The sequence below is a fragment of the Tachypleus tridentatus genome, chromosome 1, assembly GCF_004210375.1.
Source record: "Tachypleus tridentatus isolate NWPU-2018 chromosome 1, ASM421037v1, whole genome shotgun sequence".
In the NCBI taxonomy this organism is placed as follows: Eukaryota; Metazoa; Arthropoda; class Merostomata; order Xiphosura; family Limulidae; genus Tachypleus; species Tachypleus tridentatus.
In genome coordinates, this window is record NC_134825.1 from 126,558,100 (window position 1) to 126,577,621 (window position 19,522).

Consider the following 19,522-nt stretch of genomic DNA (forward strand, 5'->3'; position numbering starts at 1 on the left):
TTGTATGTAAGAGAGAACTAATAAATTCTAAAAGAGAGCATGAGACAGGAGGAATCTGATTTTCTTCTCAATAGCTCTGTAACCAAATAAAGCCGAAAACTATAACAATTGTGGTTTGCCTGAGCAATGATGATTCTACAATAACTGACATTCAATTTCATACTTTTTCAAGGGGTAGAGGATAAAATAGAGAAAACAAGATCTCTAGGGAAAATATGTGCACTACATTAGGGGAAATTTATGATTTAAAATATTTCCTTGTAGAATTAGGAAGTTAAAACTTATATTATACTAAAATATGAATTATTAGATAAGATTTTATGTCATACTAATTAATAATAACAAAGTAATTTAATAAAATTTTGTCATGCATAGTAAAGGATACCCAGGAAGAAAGGGTTAATTTCAAAAATGCATCTATAGGAAAAACAAATTTCTTCTTAATTAGAAATAATTAATAAATTTTGTGCATGTAATGAGGTTCTTGTGAGTTATAAATATTGAATATACTACTTTATATATATTATTATGGTATACCTATAAACATAGTATAAAAATGTAACCAATAATTCATATTTCAATAGTATACAAGTTATGTTTTTGCTTTTATAGGGCAATATTAAAGAAACAAAAATTTTGAATTTCACTGGAAGAATTGTGGTATTTGCTTTCTAGGCATCTCTACTTTTCTAGAATTTGTAACTAGCTCTCCAAGAAGTATGAAAACATAAATTACTTATATTTCCATCAATCAAGCAAAGCATAATTTTTATAGATCACAATCTTATTTGGTTACAGAGCCATCAAATAAAAATTCAGACTCTTCTTGTCACACTCACCTGTTACTTACTCTTTCAGAAACTGCTAATGGTTCTTTCCTGTTCAATACTTGTATAATTTATAACCAAGTAGATAGCCAACATTTTCAAGTATTATATTTCATTGTTTTCTGTACAGAGATTTATCAGTTTCTTCCAGTTCAACCTTTATTCTCACAGGAAACACCGACAAGTTTAGATGAACTTCTAATGGCTCTTGTAGAATAGATAGAAAGTTTAAAAAAGAAAAAGGGAAAGTGTTTTTTGCTAGGTATTATTTTGCATTCTTTGTTTTATTAGTAATTAAAATAAAATTTAGTGCAGTGCTACCATTAGTATACAAAAGTAGGGTTAAGTGTCATTAACAAATACTTTTTTTTTACTTGTTTTGAGGTCTATTCTTTATTATAAAAGTAACAAAAATGTAAAAGTTTCTTATTTTATGTTGATTAAGGTTAGATTAGATGTAATTAGTAATAATCATAACACTTATATTAGAAAAACATTTTCACGAGTTATGCTCATGAATAATGTAATTCAATAATGCAACATCAACTTAAGTTTGTCAAACTATTTTATGACTTATAATGGTAAGAATAATAACTTAGACAATTCAAAGGGAAATAAAACAATATTGTATACTATTATGAGTTTAAAGCTATTAAGGTAAATGCAGTTTCACTGTAGAATATTAACTTATTCAAGAAAGAAAAAAGGGTAATTTAGATTTGCTTCTATTATATTTTAGTGGCTATGATGTCAGTCAAATTGAATAACCTCATATAAAGTTAAGGTAGAGATAATAATAGATGATAAAGTTTTATTGGAGAAAAAGTTTGAAATTTATTTAGGTTTCATAAATTATGCAAATAAAATTTAAAATGAAGTATTTTTAATCTTTATGTAAATATCAGCATTCAGACTAGTATACAAAAGACTTGTAATGTTTACCAAAGCTGCCAGATTTTGTGAAGATATATAAAGTGTATTAAAAGTTATGGCATGGAAACTAACAAGTACAGAGGTGGTTATGATGTCAGTTGATTATATTAACTCTATTGCAAATAGTTAAACCTCATTTATATGAATTATATTTAGGAACATTTAACTTCAAAACAAATTGCTCATGAACAAAGATATTCTATTAGAAACAACAAAATTTCAACTTAAATGTACAGCATGAAGACTGGATAACAATTTACCTTATCATTTACCAGTTTTATTTTACCTGTAACAGCAATCTCCACTTGTAGTTTGGATATTCACACTGGCATTTTTCACATCGGTACAAGCCATTATTCATATCAATTACCTTTTTCTGGCACCCTTCTCGTGGACAAGCCTGTAAATTAAGAATTCTCACTAGAAACCTTTCTTTTTTTAACATTGAAGAATACAAGTAAAAAATTAAAAAGACTAAAGAAAGAACACTCCTTATGATAAAAGCTCTATAGTTTATCATCACTCCATGCTATATAAATATCTAAGGGTATACATACAATAATTTTATATAGATGACATGTTTTGACCATTACAACTAGAGTCAAAATGAACTTATTAAATGTGACTGTTTCTCAACTCTTTTAAAAACTGTATATTATAATATACTAAGCCCATACTGCCCTTTCAAGTTAGCCTGGTGAGCTGGGAGTGTAATTTCAATACAAGAAGAAAAAGAATGCTTAACATTTATATTTATGCATGTTCAAAACAACTACTGCAATTGAGACAAAATGCCATGGTGAAAGAGAAAATGTGACACATCTATGTCCTAGAAGGGGCCAAGGGCAAACATACATTTTTAAACTGCTTTTATCAGTTGCAACATAGCAGCTAATAGAATGGCTCATTTTCAAGTACAAAGTTTCAGCTCACAGTTCTGTCATATCTTGACCAATTTCAGCTCTAATAACAGTTTTGACCTGAGGAGGTCAAACACTTTTGTATGGTGTGTTTGGCCATGCCCAAGGTCACATACTTTAATCTAATTCAGCCTAAGAGAGTTTAAATTTGGGGGTAGGCTGGTAAAGATCCTTATGACTAATGAAACTAAATTGGGTAAACACATACCCCAAGCATGGTACTGCCTGATTCACAAAAATATAACTAATAAAAAAGGAGAAAAAAGTTTCACAGATTAATTTACTCTAATCCTGTCTAAAAGAATTTCAAGTGTTACAGCTATTGAGGATGCCCTTTATTATTATGAAACGAGCATTATAAAGATAGCATCTCTAAAGTACAGCTTCTCTCTATTTAAGTCCTGACCCCTGACAGCAAAGAGAGATCTCCTGTTACACTCAGCAGTCAACTTCCATCTTTATTACCCAAGTAATTTTTCTTTAATTTCATCACCGACAAGGAAAATACAAACCTCTTTCTCAGACCAAATGCATAACTTGATATAAAACATACACACTATAATTTATATTACACATTTTATTCATTATATCATTAAAAAATGTTGTGTGTGCAGAAAATCGAACATCATTACTATTTGTCAAAAGCCCATTAATAAAACCTTAAGAGGTCAATATATATAACAAAAATAGCTAATTACAATCTTCTATATGCTATATTAAAAATTAACTATGAAAAAAATCTAGCCAGTTCTAGGCTTCCTTCAACACAGATCTAATTGCTCACCCTGTACATGCAGTTTTCCTTCCGAATCATCACAACAGAAGCTTTAGCTGTGTAGTAGTCTGCTTTCTCTCCAGCACCCAACATTTCTGCTTTTGCTTGAGCAAATGTTTTCCAGTTTGCTCCAGCACCTGAATCCAAGCATGTCAGAGAAACAAAAATGTTGCTTTCTTTTTCTTTCTTTTTTTTACCATTAATAACTAAAACAAATTGATTAAAAAAACAACTAATGTTAAATTTGTTATACATGTAGCATGTAAGAATTAAAAACAATTATATACATACAACTGTCCTATCAGTAGAATCAAACATGCACGACAGTGCCATACACTGCAAGTAAGCACACATTACGCCAGCAGTGAAAACTACTAATATGCAAACACACCTAACAGAACCAAGTTCAATACTAACACCAATGAAGTGAAAAAAGAAATGGAGTATCAGCAACATTAAAGTTTATAATTACCAACATGTACTCAATCACAACATACCAATATATTTGCTTGACATACATCAAGTTAAATATAACCAATATGCATAAAACTGCTATAAGTGAAAGTTAGAAGTATCATTGATTACAACAATAGTATTAATGTTATCTTGCCGGTCATTCCGCCTGCACCAGGTTTTCCTGAAATCAACTGAGTCTGAATGTGTTGTCCTTCACGATCATACCATCCTCGTAGGGCATGGGCTTCTTTAATATCTGGATTTATCTGCACACCAGTTGCACTAACAGTTGTAAGAGTGCAACCTAAGAATAATAGCTTGTCAATTTTATTCAATACTTTTCTATGCTGTAAATTATGTAAGTAAATAACAATGAACCAGAAAAGAATTTTAAAACAATGTTATAATTTTCATCTTTTGTTAGACTGTCTACAACAGATAAAGAAATAGTGATGTGAATTTTTACTAAAAATAATTTGAAATAAGATTAGTGTTATCAATATTATTTAGTATTTCAGACTTAAGACATAGCAGTAGGTATAATAACAATATTTCATAAAAGTAACCCTAAATAAAAAAAATACTGACATTTTTAAGAGTTCCAAACACAAAAAATGATTGATAAAATCTAACTTCTGCTACCTTTCAACAACAACAAAAAAGGCATTGTATAAATAATTAGTTTTAGAGTGCTTTTGGACATACTATGATGCAATTTTGCCCTTGAAACTTTTTAAATTTGTACATATTTGTAATAATTTACATTTCCAATAACAACTCTACTTTATCCTAACCTAAAGTTAAAATACAACTTAATTTCACAAAGAATAAGAAATGTCACTAATTCTAACTATTCATATAAAGATCTGTGTTACAAATTACTTCTCCACAATATAGGTAAACTAACTTATTATCAATGTCATGCCTAAAAAACTAATAAAAATATTTTTGTTGATAAAATAGTTTTATTTTAAGAAAGCACATAATTGAGAAAATTATAACTATCACACACACAATATGGGAACTTACTGATAAATAAACTTAATTATATTGTTCATTTTTAATCTTTTTATTTATTAACATAATAAAAAGGTGAAAACAGAACTAATATTAGCACATAGATTTGTTCCCAAAACATTACAGTTTGAAAAACTTTCCTCATTCTCATATTGGTACTGGTACTGCTTTCTTTTCACAACTATAATTCATGAATGATTTCCCACAACATGTTGAAAGAATATAAAGCTCTTACTGAATAAGGAAAATATTAGTTACAACAAAACCAGAGAAAATATAGACAACTGTATATTTCACAAATATTTCATCTGTGCCAAACAATTCCTTTACTGGTGAAACCATAATAGCCATAAAATATTTGTGAATAATACAGTTGTTTTTGTTTTCCTCAACCACATAACAATGAGTTTAAGTATATTAATTATATATATATAAATTAACACTTCAGAATAATGCATTAAGAAGTTAACTATATGATAAATTATAGTACACATTAAAGTTGAATAAAGATCCAAGATCTACAACAAAAACAAAATTATTATATGTTTTGTAGTTTAAAAAAAGTTCACAAGTAAATCAGACCAATTTATTTTGATGCTGGAATAATGAAAGGTTTGCACAAAATTTATAAGCTATAAATTCCTCCAAGACAACTAGTGTCAAATATTAGTACTTAAACCACATATTACAGTTAATGGAACAATTTATTATCACACTGGTTTTGTCAAGCATAGTATCTAAGCTTGCACCTGCTTATTTTAAACATTTAAGAAGAACAGTGACTAACTGTAGAATTTAGGTCACTTTATTAGATAAAAAATAAATTAACTCTTTGGCTGTCAAATTCAACTGTAGTCAATCCTATGGCTTTGTGCCATTTATGACGACAGTTGAACTTTTATAGTGTCTTCTTTATTCAATAGATAGCACCACTTTACAGGTAAATGCAAAGCTCCCACTTAACACTCCTACGAAAAGTGGGGCCTAATAGACCCCAGAGCAACTTGAAAGGTTATTAATATTAGGCTAATAATTTTGTATTTAAATGAAATTGCCATTTAAATCCATTAATGAATGGATTAACGAGATTCCCACTGTCCCTATCTACTATCTAGCGAAACCACAGCCAGGGAAACGGGCTTGGAGAAATCAGGACTAGAAACGTCTTTTCGTAGAAGTGTTAATATTTACAAGCCTTAGATGTTTATTTTGGACTATTAACATATTCATGAATTCGATCACATGATTAACATTATCTTCAGGACACAAAAAATGGGAATATTTTTGTCAACAAAGTTATAAGATGGCTTCGTGTAGGCATTCATCATTCACTGCAGCTCAAGTTTTGGAATTAATTAAGCATGATTTGGACTCAGGGAATGATTGTATCGAGTATGAAAGCTCAGAAGAAGACTTGGAAGACAGTGGTGAAGAAAGTAGACCAAGAAAACAAAGCACATTGGAAGCAACCAAGATAATGGACATAGTTAAAACCCTGAGGTGGTGATTCCACTACCATGGGAAAGTCAGCAAAATCACAGGAAAGAATGACTACAGTTCAAGGAAGGGCCTGAGGAAGCAGTTCAGGAATTCCATCCCAGGTACAGTCCCCCACCTGAACTGAACTATCAACCAGTTCAGAACAGGATGTCCAGTGGCATTCTAGAAGAAATTGAGATGTTTGAACAGGACTAGCTACCTAACTACGTACATTCGAAATGCTGAAAATTTCATGTTTATGTGTTCATTTGCACAGGCAAAATGAATATGGCAGTCAGCAATAGTTAAAAATAATAATTTGGCAGCAAAAAAGTTAATTGAACATTTATTATTTTTCAATCAATCACAATGAAGATTTTTTAAAAATATTCTGATAATAAAATCAAGTATAGAATTTGCTATTAAATGTGAACAAGAATCTAGTCTGCTATTTTTACATACTATGTTATTTAATCAACATTGCAATTCTGAAACTGGTGTTTATCAATAACCAACTTTTTTAGAACTGTGCCCATTTTACAAATAGTTTTGTTCCTAAAACTTCAAATAACTTTAATAAACAATACTCACTTAAAGTATCTAGAAGATTGTGAGCAATTATTGTAATTCACATGATGAAATAAACCATATTAATTACAATCCTGAAACAGAGTTTGACTGTGCATTCATTGATAGTAATTCCAATGAAATGTTAACTTGACTAAAGTTCTGAAGTTCCATATAGCAAAGTAACTAGTACCAATAGAAGTCACAAGATAAAAACTTACATTACTACTTAAAATGTTAGGTTAATACATTCCACTGTTAATACATGCTTATTTATTTATTTTTTATGCAGCTTTGTTTTTCAAGTTGTAGAAAGAAATGAACTAAAGAAAGAAACATTACTACAGTCCCACAACAAAAAGTTAAGTTCCGAAACTTAACCATTGTTTAAAGCAAAAAATAATAATTTTCTAGAAAACAGTTTTTACTTTATAAAGGTAAAAATTAAAAATATATTATTGGATTAAATTAATTAATGTTTAAAAAAGCATCATTCAATTTACCTATTGGAATTTAGTTTAAAAAAGTTATAACAACTATGGTCAATAAGTATTTATTTAATTGCTGGAAAGGGTTCAGATAAGGGTTACTAGAATGGTGCTTGGGATGGAGGGGTTTGTCATTTTAAGAAAGGTTGAAATCTCTCAAACTGTTTAAGATTGTAAAAGGAATAGATAGTTTTGACTCATCTTTTTTCATACTTAACAGTGAGAACAGTAGGACAATAAGACACAAATACAAATTTTGGCAGGGTAGGAGTCTTCTTCAGCTTAGACTATTTTCCTAATAGGATGGTTGGTCTTTAGAATGGGTTGCTTTCAGATGTCTTGAATTTAAGTAAGTTAAAGAAAGAACTTGACAAGTATATGAATGAAAAGAACTGGCTTAAAGTTTTTTTTTTAATTTCTGTGTTAATAGTTTTAGTTTAGAGGATGGAACAATCAAGATAGAACCAATAAGTTCCATGTTGTCCCAAAATGTTATAAATACATTACAAGAGTAAACTCCAAAATTTTTATTTAACATTCTGCCAGCTTTCAAATACAGTGCCAGTTATCATCAGATTGAACTGATTTTGATTATAAAACTTATAATCCATTCATCCTGATGATGGCTATGGCCCAATAGCTAAAAATATGCACATTAAAAACCAAAACTTGAAGTGAATTAACTTTTTACATTATGAACCTTGAAGAGTTCAAATACTCTGCGAGATGCACCCTTCACTTTTAAACAGACCAGAAAGCTTGCTACTGAAGTCTTATTGACATGTAATCAGATGAGCTATTTTTATATTTTGGTCATAGGTTGAAAAATAAATCTATTATATTACTAAAACTTCTAACTGTCCAATATAAAGACTAAAACACCAAAGCTATATTTTAAATTATTTAAATGAAGAAATATTCCAAGTTATCTTTTCTAAATGAATTTATTCTTAAATACAATCTGTACACTAAGATGAAGAAGAGAGAAAAAGCACATATCCCTAAGATATGTTTGAAAAACAAAGCTCACCACTAAAATCTGAAACTTTTACACCCTTCAGAGCCACTACAGGGTTGGTGCTACTGTCAAAATTTTCTGCCTGTAAAACAATGTTTGAGAGTATTATATGAAGAAATTCATTTCTGGACTTACTGAACAAAACGTAAATCATGAAAAAAATGAGTGTATCTTGAATAGAAATATAAACATATTTTTGAACAAGGATGTAAGGGTGTAGATTAACCAGTATATCACTGGTTTGTTTCCCAGCAGGATGCAGATTAAGGTATGGTTTCTCAGAACCAGTTTTTCACAGCATTTTTTTCCAAAAAGTATATTTTCATGAATTTGAAGAATTTAAGGTTTTTCATAGAATCTAGTGTAAAGATGGTAGTCGATAACTATTACACTATATTTAAAATTGCAAACACTGAACATCAATAATATAAGTGACTTATTTGCATAGGATTAGGTGTTCTCATTGCAAAACATTTGCTATAATTAGCATAATTTATAACATAGAAATATAATATACAAACCAATGATTTTCTTAATTACCTGTTCTCCCACACTTTGATTGAAATTCTGGTGGTTAGTCAAAATCTCTTACGCCATGCAAAACACATTTTTTCCCATTTTCAATTTTGTTTTATGACCAAAACAATTTGACAAAACAAGTATTTGAATCATCTAGCTATGTACTTTCTTGTCAATTCGTACTAAAGCTATGTAACCATGTTCCTGCATTGTTGTTTTGTTCACTCTGGCACATTTGTGCTATGTCATGTTCTATTTATAGCCTTAAAAATACCCTACAGGATTTACTCATAAGCATTACAAACATAGTAGGAGTGACATGTATGGATAACTTGTAATAGTGTGGTTTAGATTCATTTACTTTAAATGCTGTACAATATATTTAGATGGACATGATATCACTACTTCTAAAATGCTTTACCTCTATGTCTCTCTGTCAAGAATCCTTTTAAACTTCATTTTTAATAATACTCAATAACATACATCATCACTTAACAACAAAACTTACCCAACTATTCTTAGGCTAACTGTGGTGTTTATGTTGAATGCTCAATATCCATGTTAATTTGTTACCAAGGTTTGTCTTTTTTATTCTTTATTTTTTGTTAACTTCAATGAAATAAAAGCAAAATAAAACTTACCAAGTAGTGTTTCAGTAAAGTCTCGTCTTGAGTATATTGCTGGTACGGGTATTAAAACTTTAATTAAACTAAAGTACAGGACATTTCAACCTTCTTAGGTCATCTTTAGGCTTCTTTTCATCACAAACATAGGCCTACTATTACTAACACTATACACTCAATATGTTTAGAACACATTTTTACTTTAAGTAGGTTTCCCATCATCATGAATATAGGCCTACCAGTACTAACATTATATAGTCAATGTTTAAAAAGTTTTAAGTGGTGAATAAATGTTACATAATAAATATTTCTTTGATATTTTAATGCATATATTACCTAATTGGCTTTACTACAAAGAAAAATAAATGTTTATTACTACTAAATAACTTTTATCCTTTGTATAGTTGAAAGAGATAAAAATGTGTGTTAGAATATCCACACTGTTTTCTACTTCCTGACCTAGAATACAGCAAAAGCTCAATGGTTGTTCAAGTAATATGATGAACGAAAGTCTTGTGAGATAAGCAACTGGAAAATATAGTTCACTTTTATGCCGTTGTCTTACATACAAAATAAAAAGCACTTGATCACAAAATTACTTAGAAAGCTTTTATTAAACATGTTTTAATCAAACTGTAGCCAAGACAAAAGTCTAAAAAGTAATACTTCCTACTGCCTTTCATGTAGATAGTGGGAAATTGTCTGCCTAATAAATGATTGATATAAGCTTAGTGTTGTGAAAGAGGTCAATAACTAAAGAATTAAATATAAATTTTTCCCTTTTGTTGTTTTTTATTCATTTTTCCTCCATTTGATATATTTTATTTACTTTTATGTCTAGTTACAGTTTACATATTTTACAACCTCTTAGGTGTACTTTTACCATTTACCTCCATACAGACTTTGTTTTCTTAATATTCAGTGTTGTCGATTTAAATTATTTAATACATATATAAAACTTTATAGAACCAGTAGGATAAAAAGTCAATGATCAATAAAATGTCAAAAAACTAACCTCTGCTGCCCATAAAGTTACAGCAATCTCAGTTCCTGACTGGTCAACTAAGAAAATATCTCGTTTTCTCAGTTCTTTGTTTGTGGATTTAGATGTCAGTGTTTGAACATCTGATGAGCTTTTACATATACCTATAACATCTATTATAAAAGATGTTTAATGTTTAAGCATATGAACAATTAAGGTTCATCTTATAGTTTTAAACAATTTTGTAAAATAAAATATTACAAAATCCAATAATTTGAAAGAAATTTTACAAAACAATGTGAAATTCATATTTCAAAAATTAGATTCAGAGACTACAAGGAGAAAAAAAAACCCATTACTTCTGATCATACATTTGAAATGAAAACAAAAATAAAATATACAAGTCACATCTGAGAAAATACTACATTAAATGGTTCATGAGATTTAAATTATTAGATCTTTTAACTTTAACTCCTTAGGTACTTCAAATTTCTTAATTTTTCTCAGCACATTTACAAATGGATTTTGCTTTTAAACCAAACAACTTTAAGATTACTCCAATACAATTCTAAATCCTTACCTACAAGAGAATCCTTTGCAACCTGTTCTAGATTATTAATTGGTACAAAGTTGAACTGCAACATTGGAATCACATTAACACTTTCATAGCATGGGATTACAGTAGTTTCATCATTAAAAGTAATTTCATAGTCATTCTTGATAGAAGTATACTGTTTATTTGCTGTCTTCAATGAACCTTTTGAGATATAATACACCTACAAGAAGAATAATTGTTTAAAGTGATTCAAAATACTACAGTAAAGATATGATTAAAAAGCAAAAGCTCAAATAATAAATTTTGCAGACAATTTTGTAAAACTACCATCTCCATTTGATTGAATACACACACTTCATATATCACTATATTAAACAACTAAATTTGTTTTATTACAAGCCATCATTTTGATACTGACCAATAGCAAAATTTGTGAACATCAGAAACTTGTCTATTCTGCTAGTGTTACTGTGCAACCACTGAAGTGTTGATTTTTAAATTTCTCAGTAATATACTTTATTACATTACACCAGCTAAATGCTAAAGTTGTCATTAATAAAACAGTTTCAAACTGTTTGTTTGTTATTAAGCACAAAACTTTACAATAGGCTTTACAATATGTCATGCTCTTCACATGTACTGAAATCCATTTGTAGTACCATAAACCTTCAAATTTACAAGGGTACATTTTCAAAATTGTAAATGATTATTTGATGTTAATATAGAAAATTGCTTACTTTGTTTATCTCAATCATGTCATAAAACTTATCACAAGCTTCTTTAAAAGCTGTTGCCCTTATCTCTCCACTTTCATCAAGCAAGTCCATGGAGAATAGTTTTCCCTCACCTCGAGAATTACTCCATGTTTTAATAGGTGTCTTATTGGTCACACGAGCACGAATGGTCCACCTATGTAAGAAATATAACCAAGTTCCTAATTTCTGGTAAAAAGCCACTGTATAATTTTGCATATTTTATATCATTCAATAAGATTCTACAAAACTGCGATAAAATAATTTATATTTGATATTCTACCAAATTATAAATCTTATCTTTGAAGTAAATGTCAGTTATGCTAAAATATATGCAAATAGCTATGCTCATCATCATGTATAAAATCAGCAATACTAAATGCTTATATGATATCAAAATTTCTTGAAAGGCTTAGTTTATGTAGAAGTTCATGCAAAGCTGCACAAGAACTATCTGCACTATCCATCCCTAATTTAGCAGTTAAAGGCCAAAGAGAAGGCATTAGTCATCACCACTCAAAACCAACTCTGGACCTACTCTTACCAATGAATAGTGGGTTTGGTTGTCACATTATAATGTTCCCTTGGTTGGGACGATGATTCCAACCCATGACCCCCAAACTGTGAGTCAAGTACCCTGACCACCCATCTATGTCAGGCTATTTTTTGAAATGTGTAACCTTGGGAACGTATTTCAGTATGTTACACCAATCACAGAGTGACTTGTGACATAAAAAGAGAAAACTTCTAAACTTAAATAAAGATATAAAAAATTGAAAAGCATACTTGTTTTGGTATGGAGTGAGACTGCTAATTGGATGAACTTGTGTCTGAGCAGACTTGTCAATGGAGGAAGCATATGGACTTGGTTTAGAAATGACACCTACAGCAAGACAGCATATGAAATAACTTGACAGTGCCACTCACAACACTGAGTTGTACACTTTGTTCTCAGATAATGAACAATTTACATGATGCATAAAATTCAGTTCCAAGTCAAAGCAACAAGCCATAATTTAAACTATTGAATAAAACTTGAAAAACAAATGGTCAAATAATTGACATTTTTTCTCTCATGTACATCAGTCAAGTAATTTCCTTACTTACAGAAGATAATTTAAAGTATTGACAGCAATTGTATTAAGCAAACATACTTCACATTTTACTGTTGTGCCTCATTTCCATGCCTTTACAACAAGTAACCTTGATGGGTGAAGAATAACTGATTATTTGTAACATTTTTATTATCAAATCCAGAGGTAAACAGATGGGAAATATTTTCAAAGGAAATGAACCTATTTTAGAAAATCTGAACAGTTATCATACAAATGTTACCACAAACATAAGTAAAATACCAAGCTAACATACACCACTCACAAAATAAGCAACAATAAGGTTTTATGTATTTTTAGGTTATTAACACTTTGCAAATGTAGTATGCTTGTTGTAGAGGATTATACTAATCCTACTTCGGGTATGCGAGTTTATGCACTAACAATTCCTTATATGACAGACCCACATATACAAAAAAAGACCTAATTTCTGCAAAGTAAAAAGCTAGTTTTGATTGACTAGAAAAGATGTTTATTGTTGAGATAGTGTTAGATTTATGGATTTTTCTAGCTGTGCAAACTACTAGAAACCAATTAATAGTAACTGAAATTTGCAAAGCTTGTCACTGCTTCAAGAAGGTTGCACACAAACTAATACGACAGGTTATGGGGTTGCCCCAATCTGTAGTCAGCAGACTGTGGTGTAGGTACCAGGCCCCAGGCAAATACACCAAGACAGGTAGAGTGGACAACTGATACATACGGAAAGAGCCTTTAAAAACCACACCAGCAGCACCACAAGTTTCACATGAAAACTTCAGCAAGCCACTGGCATACATGTTTCATATTCAACATGAGGCTGGGTTTAGGTCCAGTTTACCTGGTACAGTCTAGATGGTGCTCACCTAAGATGTCACCTGGATCTCTTTACTGTTCACAGATGGAACTGCATTCTGTTTCTCTTCAAGTGATTGATGAGGGAGGTCTGGAGGCATGAAGGAGAGTGATATTTAGCCTGTGCTACTGTCAACCATTATCCTGGTACCTAGCCATTGTTCAACCTTTTGCTGGTGCTTTTGGAGATAAATCTGTGTATCAGCAAAATAACGATCATCCTCATGCCATAGAACCATGCAGCAATTTATTTCAGGAAGAAAGAACAAAGGTTCTGGACTGGCATGTTACATCACTCAACTCCAAGTTAGCATTTGTGGGTCTTGCTAGAAGAGTGGTCAGAGACCTACAGTTTGTAATTGTCCAGGAGCTCACACCTATTCTCATCCAGCAGCAGGCTATGCTGCCCCAGTAAGTCATCCAAAAAGGCATCAGTGGTATACAGAAAATGTGTAGAGAAGTAAAACAACAGAAGACATACCAGCTAATAAATACTAATCTTGTTAAGCTTGTTCATCTTAATTTTTTAAATATTTGTGCAGCCAAATATAATTTTTTAAATCATTTTTACCTTTCTGTTATTTGTAATCAAATTTTAAACTTCATTTGTATTATTTATTTTCCATACTTCTGTTAAACAAATTTTGTCAGTATTGAATGTTTGCATTTTGTACTTCAATCTTTCCAAATTCATTCCAAACCACAATAGCCTTTAATTTTTTACGAGTAGTGAAGTTATGTTAGCAAAGTAAAAATTAAACATTAAACAAAGAAAAATATTACATCTAATACCATTAGCCTAAAAGATGTGGCCATGGAATCAAACATCCACCAATTAAATTGGAAAAGATGCACCATATATTCAATGATATATCTTAATTTATAACTTATTATTTAGTATTAGCTGTTTGTTTTTGCAATTACTAACTGGTATTCACACCCATTCAAAACATTTGGAAAAAGTGAATATTTTCTGAAAAAGGATTTGTCTGAAACATACTGCACAGGAAAAAAGTTTGGATTTGGGGATATAAACAATGATTTTTATATATTAAAAGTGGAAGTTGTGTTCTTGTTGCAAGGAGAGAAGTTTTGGTTAAAATTGTGCTATGTTACAAAGAAATGGTTGTTGCATATACCAGTTTTTATATAATTCACCAAACATTGAATAACTAAACCATAAAACTTTTTTTTTTATTTTTGTTTGTTGTGCCATTTAACAGATGGCATCACAATGTAATTATTATTTAAGCTATTATTATAGATACATAGATGTACATACTACATACATTATAATAAGATATACCAATCTATTTCACTAAAAATAGTTAAGTAATTTTTAAGGCTATTTAACACATACAAAATGTGCCAGAACCAACTTCATCTTTACTAAAGAAATAATTTCACAGGAAACCATTTTAAATCTAGTACAATTCGCAAATGGATTCCAAAATACAGCATGTCTTAATTTCCTGCACGATGGAAAGTTATTATTACTTTCTTTGATCTCAAGCTTTAAAACTATATTATTACAAAAATATTTTTAAAAACAAGTTTGTTAATTAGTTACATCATTATTTAAGAAGTCACACTGAACAAGTACATGCATAAATATTCAGAAACTGACAAAGTGTTCAGTTTTTGACCAATATATGTAAATGTAAATAGATGCTTCCTTACCTCCTGTTAGTGGATGAGTTTGTCTGTTTTCCTGAAATGCTAAGAAAATTAAAATAATTGTTTGTATTTTCCATTAAATTTAAGACTAGTACCTTACACCTGTACATTACCAATTATTTACTAACAAAGATGCATTACTTCATGCTATGACATTCAATGCTATTTTTAATAACAAATTTGTTTCCAAAAATAATTCATTCATATTTCAAATCCAACAGTAATTTAACAATTTCTTACATACAGAAAACAGTAAACACACCTCAATGTCCCAACTATCTAAACTCAGTAGCAAAACAATCACATGAACACATTAATTAATCTAGAATATTAAAATAACAAACTCACAAGGGGTCAGTATAAAAATGAGGTACAGAAGTGATAAGTCAGAATTAACTTCTTTTTAATATATTGCTTTTTTCTCAAAGAACATAACTACGAAAAAATGCTATGAAAGAACAATATTTCATCAGAGAAAAAACTTCAAACTTAGTATTTTATCCAATTTGCTCCAAATGCTATACCATATCTCAAAGATCTTCAGGAAACTAGTAAATCAAATTTGGTGTATGCATTTCTAATTTTTTTTTTTTATTATTCAATTATGTTTTTAAGAGAAATGTTATCAGAGCAAACAAGTTAAATTCCATTTTTGTAAAGTGTAAAACATTATTTAAAATTAGTTAATTTATCTTCTTAAAACTTTTCATAAACATTCTCAGTAAATCTTGAACAAGGCGTACAAGTTTGTGTGTGTGCACGTATGTGAAAAGATAAATTACGGAAAATACTGAAAGCCACATTAAACTCATTCTTTAAAACTTATGAGCCACAAAGATAATTGTTTCACTAAGGCAGTTTCATGAAATGATTTCTGCAGCTTATACTAAAAATAAACAAACCAATCTGTAGCTGTAAGATTAGCTGTGGGTACTCATAATGTTATGGCAAGAAAGAAAAAATTACAAGTTTATAGTCCAGGCTTGTTTATGAACATTCACACTAGGTTTAAATAACAATCAAAATTACTTTAAAGAACATTAAAAATTCCATATGGTAATTAATTTATAAGCCATTCTCAGTAGGTTGCATATTTTTCTCAAAAATCTTTTGGTAGGATTCCCCACTTTTAAAACAGCAAGTAAAAATAGCTCATTCTACAGTGTTTTAGTTTGCTTATTATATTTTCCCCCTATTTTACAGTAAGAAATATAATTATAAACAGATCTAAATATGACACTATATTAAAACACTTAAAATATGAAACTTTTTGGAAATTCACATAATCTGATTAACTGTATTTGTTAACAGAGAGCATTCAACTCTTTTTTTTTTAATTCAGTGTGGTTGGCACTCTTATGAAGAACTTGTAGCAAATAGCCAATATTCATCTTTGACCAAAAAGTGTTTAAAGCCCTGGAGATGTACACATTTTAAAAGCAGTTGCATCAGTTACTACAATTATAAGCCCAAAACTGCATGCACATATCAAAACTACACGTTTCATCCAAAACCTGTTTTTCAGAAATACTCACCATTCATTTTTGAAGCATTTGAAGAAGCAACTGAATGTGATGGATCAACTCCTGGATTAACCACAGGATTTCCAATTTTCTGGCCCACCTCACTACCACGAGCAAGAACTGTCAATTCTAGAATTATCACCACTCGCCTGAAAATATTTCAATCATTACAAATGTATTTCTTAAAAAATGGTAAAACATATTGTCTATAAATTACTATCAGATTTTTGTTCTCATAAATACTTTATTTTTAAGCATCCAACATTGATGTTACATATTTGTATGAGCTGTTCTAGCACAGATACAAGATTCAAACTTCAAATTTTCTTAGAAATACTTTAATTTTTCATGTTGAAATCAAGAAAAATCAAGCTTGTTGTAAATAAGTTATTATCACATTACAAATTAACACGACTTAAAGTAATAAGAATTATCTTCTAGGAAACAAACTACTTTATGTAAACTTTAAATTCTAAATATAAGATGTTTATTTATTTATCTGTTTGGAAAAAAAGCTTTATTCTGGTGTATTTTAACTGAAGAGAGATAAAATAGCAATTAAAATAACATATGCCTATACATAGTTAACACTCTTTCAAACACAATAATAGATGCCACTATAACCATAAAATTGTAATTGTTTTGAAATTTACTGTCATGCATTACACATCACAATGGCAGCAGTAAATAAATATGAACTATGAAAGAGTAGCATAAAAAGTTACAAATTCTGAATGTACACAAAATGAGTCATGATGTTAAAAAATAAAGTCTACTCTGGAACAGCTGCATCAGAAAGAAGAAAAATTATGTATATTGAAGCAGTGAATTCATTCTAAGCTAACAATGAAAGGTAACTGCAGTACTGGTTCAAATTAAATGTTTGTGATGCCAAAATACAAAGTCCATAGCTTTGTATGAATTTAACTCGTATTACCAAAACTATGTTAGAATATAAAAGAGAAACCTTCTATCTTTATTATTTACTGAGATATTGCTCATGTACTGAATAAAACACAATGGCCCCACTCACCTCTTTCCAATTTTGGTTGATTGATTGATTTAGTGTTTTATGGCACAAAGCAGCTAGGCTATCTGTGCCAAATGTCCGGTTAAAATGTAAAAGTAAAGTAAATGTAGTAAAATTTGTAAAAGTAAACGAAGGTAAAAACAAAACAGCAATTAAAAACAGAAAATTGCATAAAACTGATGTTGACATCCAGTCAACAAAGTTGTAAAGGACTTCCTGTAGCAGAATGGTAATGATCATAACCCGCCAGGAAGACTAACAGGTAAGTACAAGAACCAACGTCAGTCACCTGAAGTTGGTATTTCCAGTCCTGGTTCTGGGTTATGTGTCATTATGGCCAGTACCAAAGAGTAAAGTAATAAAAGTGTAAAAAACATGCAGCAAAACAGGAATAACAACTCGCCAGGACGACTAACAGGTAGTTCAAACAGCAGCGTTAGTCACCTGAAGTTGGTCTTTCCAGTCCTGGTGTCAAGCTATTTAATGTTCTGGCCATTTTTCAATGTCAAATTGAACTAGAGAGAATGAAACTGTGAAAAGGAAACCACAATTAAAAAGGTGTAATGAATAAATATCAAACACTTAAATGAGATTAAAAAGATTAATGGCCATTAAAAAACTAAAAACTTTATCGAGGTGGACAGAGTCACCATCACCAATAACACCGTCCAATGTTTAAAATATTGCCGTTGTTGAGAATCGTTATGATGGCAAGAAAGTAAAATGTGGCTGATAGTGATTTGAGTGTTACACAAACTACACATTGGTGCATCAGTTCCAGATAAAAGAAACCGATGAGCTAAAAAACTGTGACCAATGCGTAGTCTAGTTAGAACAACTTCCTCCTTCAAAACCTTAGGGAAGCTAAATGGCCAAAGCCCAATATAGGGTTTTATTTGAAAAAAGCTTGTTGTCGTGTTGCTCACTCCAAGTGGACTGCCAGCTGGCACAGAGCCGAGCCTTGAATACAAGACCATAGTCCATGTACGGAATAGGCATAGGAGTGATAGTGCTGAAGCAGACATATTTAGCTGCCATATCTGCAAGCTCGTTCCCGCGAATACCAACATGGCCTGGTATCCAGAAAAACTGGATTGAAGTAGCTGCTAATGAGAAATGGGCCAGTCGTTTTCAAATATCAGCAAGAATAGGATGTGAGCTAACGTGTAGCGATTCCAAGGCAAGTATAGAACTAAGCGAATCAGTATAAATAGTGCAGTTGGAGTACTGCTCAGCTGCAATATGATCCAGGGCAAGAGATATGGCATACAGTTCAGCAGTGAACACAGAAGCTGTAGAAGGGATTCTGCGCGCAACTACTGCAAACCATAGCAGAGCCCACTGAATTACCTGATTTGGAACCATCTGTATAAATGGGAACTGAATGATTGTTTGAAAGATATTCATTGAATAAAAGACGGTACTTCCAATCTG

At 30.5% G+C, this 19,522-nt stretch overlaps 1 protein-coding gene across 2 annotated transcripts in view; it reads right to left on the minus strand.

Annotated features, from left to right (window-relative positions):
- Window positions 1–19,522, minus strand: part of RPA1 (replication protein A 70) — a 33,387-nt gene that overhangs the window by 4,510 nt on the left and 9,355 nt on the right. For both annotated transcript variants that reach the window (XM_076450123.1, XM_076450114.1), the window contains exons 5-14: window positions 17,071–17,207; window positions 15,539–15,577; window positions 12,699–12,795; window positions 11,898–12,069; window positions 11,185–11,380; window positions 10,638–10,777; window positions 8,493–8,562; window positions 4,066–4,215; window positions 3,465–3,592; window positions 2,047–2,160 (exon numbers count right to left, since the gene is read on the minus strand). In XM_076450123.1, the coding sequence (XP_076306238.1) occupies window positions 2,047–2,160; window positions 3,465–3,592; window positions 4,066–4,215; window positions 8,493–8,562; window positions 10,638–10,777; window positions 11,185–11,380; window positions 11,898–12,069; window positions 12,699–12,795; window positions 15,539–15,577; window positions 17,071–17,207 (1,243 nt within the window). The remainder of the gene's footprint in view (window positions 1–2,046; window positions 2,161–3,464; window positions 3,593–4,065; window positions 4,216–8,492; window positions 8,563–10,637; window positions 10,778–11,184; window positions 11,381–11,897; window positions 12,070–12,698; window positions 12,796–15,538; window positions 15,578–17,070; window positions 17,208–19,522) is intronic.